At 36.8% G+C, this 13458-nt stretch overlaps 1 protein-coding gene across 8 annotated transcripts in view; it reads left to right on the plus strand.

Moving 5' to 3' along the window:
- LOC135746602 (phospholipid-transporting ATPase IH-like) overlaps nucleotides 1–13158 on the plus strand; it is a 91198-nt gene extending 78040 nt beyond the window's left edge. For 2 of the 8 annotated variants that reach the window (XM_065265226.2, XM_065265228.2), the window contains 5 exons: nucleotides 591–656; nucleotides 749–852; nucleotides 4814–4979; nucleotides 7894–7983; nucleotides 10580–10713. In XM_065265226.2, the coding sequence (XP_065121298.1) occupies nucleotides 591–656; nucleotides 749–852; nucleotides 4814–4979; nucleotides 7894–7971 (414 nt within the window). In that variant the 3' untranslated portion in view covers nucleotides 7972–7983; nucleotides 10580–10713. Of the gene's footprint in view, nucleotides 1–590; nucleotides 657–748; nucleotides 853–4813; nucleotides 4980–5401; nucleotides 5441–7890; nucleotides 7984–8328; nucleotides 8429–10579 lie in introns of those variants that run through there. The other 6 variants (XM_065265220.2, XM_065265221.2, XM_065265222.2 and 3 more) reach the window with 5 other exon arrangements.
- The last annotated feature ends 300 nt before the right edge of the window (nucleotides 13159–13458 follow it).

The following is a 13458-nucleotide window of genomic DNA, read 5'->3' on the forward strand; positions in this document are numbered from 1 at the left end:
TTCAACCGCTTGCCAAGACCATAAACAATAAGGGAACAAATCCCCTAAAAGAGACAGAAACAAATAAAGGCGTACCGCACCCAAACAGAGCTTTATTGCCCGAACAGCAATGCCGAATCCATTATAGCGTTTTAAAGGACTATCTCAGCTCACCGCTTATTTATGAGGCTTTTATGGATGAGGTATAAAATGGACGTGACATCACAGAGTCTTCCAGACATCATTAATAATCTCAATAAAACGATATACAGTACGAAAATGCAGAGCTTTCTTTTACAGCACCAATAACATGTTAATGGTATGCTACAGTTCAAGCGTTTTCTTTATAATTATTCTCAGTAGATGTTTAAAAATAATTTTAATGATTGTCCTAAGGATATGTTTATATGGCTATGCAACGGCTTAGGTTGGCGACAAGTGATAGCACTTTAATATTAACTTTAATATTAAGTTTTTTTTGTCAAATTAATTCTCTAATACTTACTTTTAGCAAAGAGTGAGTGTGAGCTGTACATAAACACCTATTCAAAAATCTGTTTATGCATCTGTGTCAAACACCTTCCACCTTTTTCAATATTTCTCTGTTCCAGATGTTTGGAAACTGGACGTTTGGGACACTCGTGTTCACGATCCTAGTTTTCGTTGTTACGTTAAAGGTAATTCAGAACATAGACACACATAACACAAACAGATGTGCGTTGATCTCACTAGAAGGTGTCATCTTCATTTTTTACTTTTTGTGCTTTAGCTCGCCCTGGACACACATTACTGGACGTGGATCAACCACTTTGTCATATGGGGGTCTCTGCTTTTCTACGTGATCTTCTCACTCCTGTGGGGAGGCATCATCTGGTACGGTCCACCCCAGTATGCATTTCATATCAGAATATAGTTGTATAGTTTGACAAAATATTGGTATGATAGGAATGTGATTTTTTTTTTACAATGATATTTACCTTGATTGTGTGGATTAAAAAAAAACTTCAGTGGCATAATTATTTACATGAAAATTCTATATGAATCATTTTCATACCATGTATATGGTTTCATAGCTGTTCAAATGTATTTTTATGATGGATTTTAATATTTTAAGGCTGTGTGTCCACCAAAGCACTCAAACATGGCTGAAAACACCACTTGCTCTTCTAAAATTGCAGACTGTGGGCGCTTGGCAGAGATTTTAGCTAAGCCGCTTTGGTTTGTATTGTATTTGTCCCTCCTCCACTGTGATTGGATGAGTAAAAAGTGACTTTGCCAAGCGCAGCGTTTCACCTGACGTTGGTAATTTTTCAAATCTCACTGAACGGTAAAAACACCATGAGCATGGTAAGGTCTTATAGGGGGCATATATATTAGAGGTCTTCATGGGTCCACTTTAAAGGAAAACACCACCGTTTTTCAATATTTTACTATGTTCTTACCTCAACTTAGACGTATTAATACATACCTATATTTGTCCGTGCGTGCACTTAATCTTTGTACAGCGAGTGGTGAATGTGTTAGCATTTAGCCTAGCCTCATTCATTCCTTAGGATCCAAACAGGGATGAATTTAAAGCCACCAAACACTTCCATGTTTTCCCTATTTAAAGACTGTTACATGAGTAATTACACTAAGGTGACCAGACGTCCCCGTTTTTCTGGGACAGTCCCGTTTTTTGATGTTCTGTCCCCGACTGGAGCTGTCCCTGGAAATGTCCCCGTTTTACAGCGCATCCAAAACAACCAGCAAATACACTGAAAAACCTGAGCAACATGTAACCAGACCGGAGCAATCATGTAATGATTATTTTCACCAGCAGAGGGGGCCGAGAGCTACACAGATTACTTGGTTGCGCGTAACTGCTTTAGCAAAGAAGAACTTACTGCAAGAAACACGAGAAAGCGCCATCAAGTTATCATCAGTCAAGTTATCATAAGATATGAAAACAGTCAAAGTTATCGGGGTTAAGGTACTAACTACCTTACCTAACTGCTGTTGCAATGTTTCTACTAAATTAGAAACATTGCAACAAATGACTTTCTTATTAGTATTTTTTCTCTTGTTTTCAGTACAAAAAAATAAAGAATATATTGAATATTCTTGATGAGAAAAATGACCTAAAAATAAGTCTTAGTTTTTAGACCAAAAATATCAAATTTGTGCTTAAAACAAGCAAAAAAATCTGGCACGTAATTCAAGAAAAAATGTCTTACCATTGGCAGATTTTTGCACACTGCAAAAAATTATTTTCAAGAAAAAAAATTATTAGTATTTTTGTCTTGTTTTCAGTAAAAATATCTAAAAAGTCTTAAATTAAGATGCTTTTTCTTCATGAGAAAAACAACGCAAGAAAATAAGTCTAGTTTTTAGACCAAAAATATCAAATCAAAAGTGATTTTTTGCATAAAACAAGCAAAAAAATCTGCCAATGGGGTAAGCTAAAAATCTTGAACATTTTTCTTAAACACTAAATTCAAGAAAAATTCTAGAAAAATTTGCTTACCCCATTGGCAGATTTTTTGCTTGTTTTATGCACAAAAGCACTTAAATTTTATATTTTTGGTCTAAAAACTATAATTATTTTCTTGGGTTGTTTTGCTTATCAAGAAAATAAATCTTGATTTAGGAATTTTTAACAAAATTTACTGAAAACAAGAAAAAAATACTAAGATTTTTTTTCTTGAAAACCATTTTTTGCAGTGCATGTTTTAAGCACAAATTCACTTCAATTTATCATTTTTTTGTCTTAAAGCAAGATTTTTTGTTAGGGGATTTTGCTTATCAAGAAATGCATCTTGATTTAATTATTTTTAGATAGTTGAAAACAAGACAAAAATACCATTAAGTAAGAAGTAAGTCAGTCAGTCATTTTTTGCATTGAACCCAAAAAAGAAGAAATCTTTCAAAAAAACGGGCTGTCCCCATTGTTTAATTCATAGATAACAACAAATTGATGATATTTTTACCATTGAACTAGGAAATGTCCTCAGTTTTCATCTAAAAAATCTGGTCACCCTAAATTACACGAGTAAGTATGATGGCACAAAATAAAACTTTTGTTTGGAGCCATAGGAATGAATGGGGCTAGGCTAAATGCTAACACATTCACAAAGCGCTGTACAAAGATTAAAAGTGCACGCATTGAGAAAAGGTGGGTATGTATTAATTCATCTAAGTTGAGGTAAGAACATAGTAAAATATTGAAAAACGGTGATGTTTTAGTTAAATCTGAAATCCTGATGTCCGACCAGAGACCCGAGTGGGTCCAGGTCTAAAAGTTTCATGTGTCTCCGACACAGGTATACTAATAGCAGCATTGGGTCTCTGAAAATGTTTAAATGAGTGTGTTTTTGCTGAACGGACATGAGAAGACCCCAACTATCTTCCGTGTGTGCATCAAGTCCTTTTCCAACCCCTCCTCTGTTTGCCAAGAGCGCATGCGACATCAAGTGGCTGGTTAATTTTTCTTGAACCAGACCTGTCAATCCATTTTAAATACACATTTTAGCAGTAACCGATAGATAATAAATGAAAATAAATGGAGCAGCAGGCTAAATTGGTTGCGAGGCCACCGGGGGTCCAAAAAATTGGCCTGGGTCAGGTCGGACTCGGGTCTAATTTTCTTGAGGTCATTTTGGGTCAGGTTTCTTTAACTCTTTCACCGCCAGCGTTTAAAAAAAAAGTTGCCAGCCAGCGCCAGCGTTTTTCATGATTTTCACCAAAGTTTAATGCCTTCCAGAAAATGTTCTTCTTTAAATATATAAACATACAATATACCAAATGAAAGAACAGACTCTCTGCTTTCAAACAAAAAAAAACTTTTCATCCTACCTTCAGTGGTTCTTTTGTAATCAGCTTTTGAATATGGGTAGGTTTCTGCAAAAACACCACATTTTGAGCAAAAAGCAGAGATAATTCAATTTTTGTGACGGACTTTTCATAGAGATACCATTCAGAGCGATCTTTAAAACAGACACGGACATGCAGCCGCTTGCCATAGGGCAATACGTCCGGGTTTAAAAAGTTACGGAAGGGTGCCACCTGGTGGATAATAGCGGTATTGCGGAAAGACGGAAAATCTCGTCATTGGCGGGGAAGCGTTTTCTCTTAATTGACGAGATGTCTCGTCAATGGCGGTGAAAGAGTTTAAAACATTACAATTTATGCACATTGGGTTTGGGTACATTTCTTTGGACACAAGAAGACCTCTATATTTATAAACGTGCCTACAAAAAACCACGCGAAGGCAGACTGTGGGCGCCTCCCAGTGTTTCTTCAGCTAAGCGTTTGGTTGCTTTAAAACTTCTGTTTTGTTTATCAGTCGTTACACCGGTTGGTTGTGATGGTGTTTGTCCCGCCCCTCTTCCACTGTGATTGGACAGCAGATTAAAAGTGACATTGACAAGTTTTTTAACTCTGGGTGTGAAAAAACAGATAAAACTCTGCCATTTTTGAAAAGCGCGGCGCTTCTATTGGAAACTATTAAAAGCATACGCCGACCACAAACATAAAGGCCTTGGTGTACACACCCACTTAGCCCCTCGCTAACTGCCTGCTTTTTTTAAAAACAGCACTCCCATAGCAAACACATAAAAAATATGCTGGATTCAGGCAAAATACTTTGGGGGACAAACGGTCTATGACTAAAAGTCTGATATATCTGAATAGTTGCAGAAATAAATGATGGATACATAAGATTGGGACCTATAACAAAAGGAAATGTAGTTTTTAAACAGGTGCCTGTAATTTGTACTCGTAAGAAACAACTGGTTCTGCATTCGGCTGTATAAACCCATATTGAATACCTCTGGTTCCTTTCTGTTCTCCATAGGCCTTTCCTGAACTATCAGAGGATGTACTACGTGTTCATGCAGATGTTGTCCAGCGGTCCGGCATGGCTCAGTATAATTCTGCTGATAATAGTCAGTCTGTTACCCGATGTGCTGAAGAAAGTGTTGTGTAGAGCTCTGTGGCCCACCACCACAGAGAGAATACAGGTAAAATCCCTCACCATATACAGGATTTATAACCTATATGTCTTTCATTATTTTAATTTAAAATATACATGAACCTTAGGGATTGGACACCATATTAATTTATATGGTCTGTTGAATAGGTTGTACTATAAGTCTGGTTGAACTGTAAGGGGTCGATGCCATTGACAGTTTTTCAGTTTAATCATCTGAACCATCAACACTTAGATGCACAACAGTAATATTTAAAGAAATAGTCTACCCTTAAATAAAATGGCTCTCATAATTTACCAACTTAAATGTATATGACTAAGTTTTATATTATTTATAATAAGAAATAAACTATTCTTTTAAAAGAGGAATCTATATATAAAATGTTGTCTGAACCAGGTTAATAGTTAATACACATAGAGATATGTAATATTGGTTTACTAACTGCTCTTTAGATTTACACTTGCGTTGGATTGATCCCCAGTGTACTTAATGTAAGTGGATTCTGATTCATGATTCACTTCTTCTGTGACTTCTTCTCTACATTGGATGACTCTGAGTTTGAGCCATTCAGTCAAGCTGGCGATATAGTGTATACTCTGTGTATTTTACTGTCAACGCACATAGTATGCTAACATACTATGTAAGAAGACATTTTACGTGTGCAAGCATGTGATGAAATGCTTAACCTGTGTGATATTTCCCTCACCCGTTTTCCTTAATCAACTGTAGAAACATCCAGAGCACTAATGTTAACATGAAACTGGCATTCGTGAACCATTTGTATCTATAATTATATATATATATATTAATTATATAGAACACTAAAGGTGCAGTGTGTAAATTTTAGGAGGATTTATTGACCGAAAAGCAATATAATATACATAACTATGTTTTTAGTGGTGCAAAAAGACTTTACATGATATACTATTTAGTTTTCATTATCTTAGAATGAGCCATTTCTATCTACATACACAGTTTGTCCCCTTACACGTCGCCATTTTGTGTCGCCATGTACCTACAGTAGCCCTAAACGGACAAACTGCTCTAATGAGCTTGTTTTTTCACTATATTAACTTTATTGCTTGACTGGCTACTCTCTGCTGTTTCAGACGATGACATCTTTGTCTTGTGTTGGCCACCGTAGCTTCTCTATGTGATTGGAAAGGGAGGGGTGAGCCGTTGGTTGGCCAACGCTAAATGTTCCTAAAATTGAAACAATGCACCTTTAAAGAAATCTGAACAGAAAAAATTATTGCAGTGCTAAATCAAGTTGCATTGTTTAATTGATCACAGTAAAACTAAAAATATTTAATGAAAATGTTAAAAGCGGGGTGCATGATTTTTGAAAAACACTTTGGAAAAGGGAGTCGGGCCGACTACCGAAACACACTTGTAGCCAATCAGCAGTAAGGGGCGTGTCTACTAGTCTACTAGGGGCGGATCTATCAAAAGAAGGTCCAGATTCTATTGGGGTAGGGGTGTGTTTGTTTAGGTTATTTAAAATGTCAACAATGGGTTTCTGAGATCATGCACCCTGCCTTTAACATGATCCGTTTTTACTTTGTTACCGTTAAGTTGAACATTGTACTTTGTACAGTGAATATACATTAGTTGTCAAAAGTTATGTAAAATTTGTACAATATTTGCTTTAAGACCCCCTAGCTTCGATTAAAGGAACACAGCGATTTTTTGGGACTTTAGCTTATTCACCGTATCCCCCAGAGTTAGATAAGTCCATACATACCTTTTTCATCTCTGTGCTTGCCGTAAATCTGCCAGATGCACCCACCACTAGCCTAGCTTAGCACAGAGACTGGAAGTAAATGGCTCCAGCTAGCATACTGCTCCCAATAAGTGACAAAATAAAGCCAACATTTTCCTATTTATATGTTGTGATTTGTATAGTCACAGCGCATACAAATTACAAGCTTATATATATGAAACTACTATATTCTCAGAAAGCGAAGCACTGCTACTTGGACGAAGTTATTAGCGCAACACTTGCGCGAACTATCTGCTAATCACTATGGGGCTTCTCAGGTGCTGGAGCAAATCACTCGCATTTGCACAAAATGTTGGCTTTATTTTGTCACTTATCAGGAGCAGTATGCTAGCTGGAGCTATTTACTTCCAGTCTTTGTGCTAAGCTAGGCTAGCGTCGGACGCACGGAGATGAAAAGGGTATGTATTGACTTATCTAACTCTGTGGGATACGGTGACTAATCTAAAGTCCCACAAAGTTGGCATGTTCCTTTAAACCATCAAAATATGAGGTGTATGGTACAAAATGGACAAAACACTGTTTTAAAGGAACAGTATGGGTTTTAGCGGCATCTAAGGGTGAGTTGCGATTTGCAACCAACCTAAATTTCGAAAAGCAGGAAACATGCTCTATAAAGCAGTTTGTCCATTTAGGGCTACTGTAGAAACTTAACGGCGACTTCCATGTAAGGGGACCCGCGGTGTATGTAGATAAAAACGGCAAATGTTAAGGTAATAAAAACAATACAGTTCATTATGTAAGGTCTTTATACACCACTGATAATATAGTTTTTTTGTCAAGAGATCATCCTAAAAGTTACACAGTGCACCTTTAAATTCTTCTCAAAGCTGAGCTTATGTTATACTAGAGTACAAATACAACAACATGCAACATGCATGGAAAACAATTAATGCATCTTTAATAAAATATTTGAATAAAGGGCAAATACCTCAGTTGTTCAAAGATGGACACTACTGCGATAATATTGCAAATAAATAAAAACACTAACGCTTTAAATTTCGGTTTTAACAGAAAAGCATCTAAAGTTACATTCATCTGGTCTCTTTCTAAACCCTCTGTTTCTACTTCCACCTCTGTTTCTCTTCTCTCCTCTGATGCTTGGCCTTGACCCTTGACCTTTCCCTTTCCCGTGTGTTTAACCTGTGACCCGGGTAACAGCAGACAAAGCGTCGGTGTCTCACTGCCGAGCAGTCCACCATCTTTATGCTGTCTCAGACCTCCAGCAGTGTCAGTTTCTGAACTGAACAGGAGGTGAACGTCTATACTCTCTCTCACTATGCATGTGCGTGTTGTCAATGCATCAGACACAGCAGGGTAATGAAGGTTTGTTTTCGGTACATGTGAGAAAAACTGCTCATAAGCTTCCCGGTATGTACCGCTGCGGTACCCTGTGGTGTCTCCGTTCACGTCATGCTCCTTATTGTTATTTTTGCATGCTTAAAACGTGCATGTTTGTGTCTGTAAATGTGTATTTTATGTTGCAGGTACCTGTAATAAAAATGCATATGTTTAACTTTCAGTTCGGTCGAATATACTTCACACGAGTGTATTGCACCACGTTTTAAGCTGATTGTGTACACTTGTGATGTTTCACAGAGAATGAGGGCTGTCAGGATCTTTGAAAGGGTTGAAACACACAGTCACGACTCTCTGCTAGATGGGGTTCAGAACACCACTGAGGCCTAGCAGCTCGATGGTAAAGAGCTAATAAAGCCAGCGAAAACTAATACATACAGTACATGGAGCTCTGGGGTTCTCAGATCAAACAAGATTACGGTTATCTGAGAAGTCCAGATTCCACATCATCTAGATGGAAACAAACCTGGTTGTGGACTTGTGTGGGTCTGCAGTTTGGCGTGTAACTTGCAGAATTTGTTTGGTTTCAGTATTAAGATGATTACGGTGTGTTTGGTTGTGGTGTGCGTTATGTGCAGCTAACAGGACATGGGGACGGTCATTGCTTTAAAATACAAGTTTTGCATTTAACACCTTGACACGCATGAGTATCTTGGTTTTCTTAAATCTTTCTTTCAGATTTTGTGAATATTTTAATGCATTTCTTAATTACATTTAATGGCAATTCGTTCCATGAAGATGCTTATGACCACTTGAATCTCATGATAGCCACCTAGTGATATGTCTGGGTCATAGTTTATCCAAAAATCTAAAGAAATTATAATGCAAAAAGGCAAAGATCCTAAAATTAATAAAATGAAACATTTAACTTAGCATGCACCGTGACCTGGACATGTTTACGTGAGACATACCCTATATAACATGCAATACACCTTCATAATACTGTACATCTTCACAGTAACACTGCAAAAAATTATTTCCAAGAAAAATATTTCTTAGTATTTTTGTCTTGTTTTAAGTAAAAATATCTAAAAATTCTTAAATTAAGATGCTTTTTCTTGATGAGCAAAACGACCCAAGAAAATAAGTCTAGTTTGAGGCCCAAAAATATAAAATTAAGTGATTTTGTCCATAAAACAAGCAAAAAAATCTGCCAATGGGGTAAGCAAATTTTTCTTGAATTTAGTGTTTAAGAAAAAATTTCAAGATTTTTTTTCTTCCCCAATTTTTTTTTTCTTGTTTTATGCACAAAATCACTTACATTTCATATTTTTGGTCTAAAACCTACTTATTTTCTTAGATCGTTTTGCTCATCAAGAAAAAGCATCTTTATTTAAGAATTTTTAGATATTTTTACTGAAAAAAAAGGAGACAAAATACTAAGATTTTTTTTTCTTGAAATCATTTGTTGCAGTGTATGAAGTACACTGCAAAAAAAATGACTTTCTTACTTAGTATTTTTGTCTTGTTTTAAGTAAAAATATCTGAAAATTCTTAAATCAGGATGCATTTTCTTGATGAGCAAAATTAATTAGGAAAATAAGTGTAGGTTTTAGACAAAAAATATAAAATTTAAGTGAATTTGTGCTTTAAAAAAACTTTTTCTGAAACACATTTTTTAAAATGGCACAAATTCACTTACATTTTATATTTTTTTGTGTAAAAACTAGACTTATTTTTTCATTTTGCTTATCAAGAAAATGCATCTTGATTTAAGAATTTTTATATATCTTTACTAAAAACGAGACAAAAATACTAAGTAATACTAAATAAGAAAGTAATTTTTTGCAATGTTAGCAGGGTTTTTGTAGTAAAGCCATGTGGTTTTACAAACGGTAATCAATAACCCCCCTAAAATTGTATTTATAGTGGTCATATTGGTGTCTTCTAGGACTTTTGTGAGTTTTTGGCTTTCCCACATATTCTTTTGCAAATGCATGTGATGTAATTGTGTATTAAGCTTTGTTTTTGTTTGCATTGCTTCTTGCTGGGACTTCTGCAAATGTGTCTTTTTGGTTGCATTTGTAACGCCTGTTCTTACACTGCAAAAAATTTCTTTCTTACTTAGCATTTTTGTCTTGTTTTCAGTAGAAATAAAAAAAATCTTAAATGAAGATGCACTTTCTTGATGAGCAAGAAATTTTTAGACAAAAAATATCAAATTTAAGTAAATATGTTCTTAAAACAAGCAAATAAATCTGCCAATGGTCAGAAAAAAAAATCTTAAAATAAGTTTACTTTGTTGTTAAAAATTTAATTTAAGATATAGTTTGCTTGTTTTAAGCACATATTTACTTAAATCTGATATTTTTTGTCTAAAAATTTGATAATTTTTCTTAGGTCTTTTTGCTTATCAAGAAAATGCATCTTGATTTTGAATTTTTTGATATTTGAACTTAAAAGAAGACAAAAATACTAAGTAAGAAAGTTATATTTTGCAGTGTACATGCCTGTATACGGTGTCCTAATATCTTTCATTTTCTTTCTCCAGAATGCAGATAAGCTCTACAAGGGTCACCTGTCAGAGTTCAGCCCCCTCTCCTCCCTCCATGGCCCACCTGCGCAGAAACACGTCAGGCGTGGCAACGAGAACCGCGCCCACGGCAGGTCTGACACCTCCCCTCCCAAAAAACTCATGTGTACCTACTGGGGGGGCAGGCGTGACTACTGCACCTTCAGCTCTTTCCTCCAAATAGGAGAAAACCCGAGATTGTCCGGGGCAGCTTACGCCTACAGTGCACCAGGGCCTGAGACCTCCGTATGATGATGTCTCTTAAAGAATCAAAACAAACGTTTGGCATAGTGTAGCGCTTTGATCCGTTTTGGCCTAGACCACCTAGAACAATCTTGACCTGTACCATGGTTTTATGCATATAACAAAAGCATTGAAACACTCCCTGTACATTGATGCAACACATAGCGATGCCACGTGTTCATTTGGGGGCTGGAGGACAGCCAATCAGAATCGGCTGCACCATCTGTGAATGTGGCGTACTGTGCTAAGCAGCCTCGGGACTTACTTACCTTGTTTATTTATTTAGAGTGCCTGTATGTTGGAACGTGTGTACCCTTTATTGTGGCTTGTGTGTTTGCTTGCACCCTCGTAATCCTTTGTGTAAGAAAAAAATACTACGCAGCTAGTAGCATAGCCCACCCCCTCTCAAACCCACCAAATTTCCATCACAGAATATTAATATGTGGATGACAGTTAAAATGGCCTTGGATGCTTTTAAAACTGACTGTCCTGTTTTTGTTTTTTTCTTTGTTGTCACCCCACCCCTTTTTCTGCTTCTTTTTTCTCGTCCCACTTTTTACATAGGACAAACTGGTGTTACTTTTGCGCAAACTTGTTGTCGAGGAACACTCCGTAACCTGCATTTAACTTTGCATTGTAAGTGGCCGAATTTGGGCCTTTCTGTAGCTACGCTGTACTAGACGTAGATGTGTGACGCCTTTGTTTGACTAACTACAAGACAAACTGTTATTGGACTGTGAAAGCTGATCGTAACTTTTTTACGAAGTGGTGATTTCATCAGCCTGATCTCACGAGAATTCGTACTTATTGTACGAGTTGGCTAGTTCATACGAATTCGTATTTGTAATCGTGCAAAAACGTACGATTATTAATAAAATAAAAAAATTAACAAAACCCCACCCCTAACGTCACGGGGCAAATGCAAATCGTACGAATTTAATACGAATGTGGTCGTACAAATTAATTTTGAATTAGCCACCTTATAAAATACGTACGAATTGCCATTGGATTTCATATTAATTCGTACAATATGAGATTCATCAAAAAGTAACGTGTGTGCCAACGTCAGTGGCGCAAAAGGAGATCGTACTAAAACGTACAAATGAGGTCATACGAAATTGCCAGTTCGTATAATAGTTACGTATAAACTGTATAAACGGTCACATTCATTTACGCTATAACTTATGATATATATAATTATGGAAATTAACTGTTGTGACACTTTTTACCGTTCCAAAGGTGAAACGGTTGAAACGACTGACTTGTTGTCATGACAACCAGTCACTACGTCCTTGCTGCTCAAAGATTTGCTTTAGTTTTTTAGTGTAGAACCAGAAACAGGATATGGTAACATACAGTACAGTACAGTACGGTAGCTAGCTAAGCGTAACTGTTCTGCCTTAATGCTACGATGTCTCCCATCCTTTACGCCACAGTTTGGAACCAAAGGTTGTAATTTAAGTCAGATACGAAAAGTGTAATATTGTGCGTTTGTTGCCTTATGCTGAAATATGGAAAAAGTGTTCAACAGCATTCGGAGACGTATCCCACCACACTGCCTTAAGTTGACGTTGCACCAGCTGAAATTATAAACGGTTAAATGTACAGTAGTATTTAACGTCTTCCGGCTTTATCAGTGCCGGCAGCACAGCCCAGGGCTCCTGAAAAAGTTGCACAAATAGGACGGCAAAGAAATTTTAACTTCATTGCCTTCGTGTGCTCGGTAAAATACAAATAGTCGTGTCAGTTTGACTGTTCCCAAAGAACGTTGCCTGTATTAATGTTATTCTCGGAGCCCTGTGCTGGGTTGTTCGTATCATTTCTTTCAGCACATTATTAATTCATCATCATCTGATGCAGTCAGATGCAATTAGCCTGGGCTACTGTTCACAAACAACTCATTAAACTAACAGCCTCAGCAAGGTCAGTATTACAGATGGCCTGTCTTAACTCTCCCCAGCACTTTGTTTGGAGAAACGGCTCCTTTTTTACTGTTTAAGATCCAGAGGATACAACGTGCCTCATACCCGATGACCTGTTCATTTAAAAAATGATGTCATAGAGATGCTGTTTGATTCAGATCCATCTCGGTTCTGTAAAAGAATTCGGATTCAAAGCCAGACTGGAAACCATTCACTGTAAATGACATGGACCTGAATTGAACTAAATGCGTATTTGCTCATCAAAACCATCTAAAAACTAAATACTTGGCGTTTTGAGCCTGTTCAAAGGGACGCTCCACCAAAATATGCTAATTTTCCTGGTCCTGTAGAGTTAAATATTTGATTTTTACCGTTTTGGAATCCATTCAGCTGATCTCCAGGTCTGGCGCTAGCACTTTTAGCATAGCTTAGCATAATCCATTGAATCTGGTTAGACCATTAGCATTGCACAAAAAAATAACCAAAGAGTTTTGATATTTTTCCTATTTAAAACTTGACTCTCCTGTAGTTACATTGTTTACTGAGACTGACGGCAAATTAAAAGTTGCGATTTTCTAGGCAGATATGGCTAGGAACTATACGCTCACTCTGGCGTAATAATCAAGGACTTTGCTGCCGTAACACGGCCATGTTATGGCAGCAAAGTCCTTGATAATTACGACAGAATGAGAG

This window comes from Paramisgurnus dabryanus, chromosome 4, assembly GCF_030506205.2.
Source record: "Paramisgurnus dabryanus chromosome 4, PD_genome_1.1, whole genome shotgun sequence".
NCBI classification, from domain to species: domain Eukaryota; kingdom Metazoa; phylum Chordata; class Actinopteri; order Cypriniformes; family Cobitidae; genus Paramisgurnus; species Paramisgurnus dabryanus.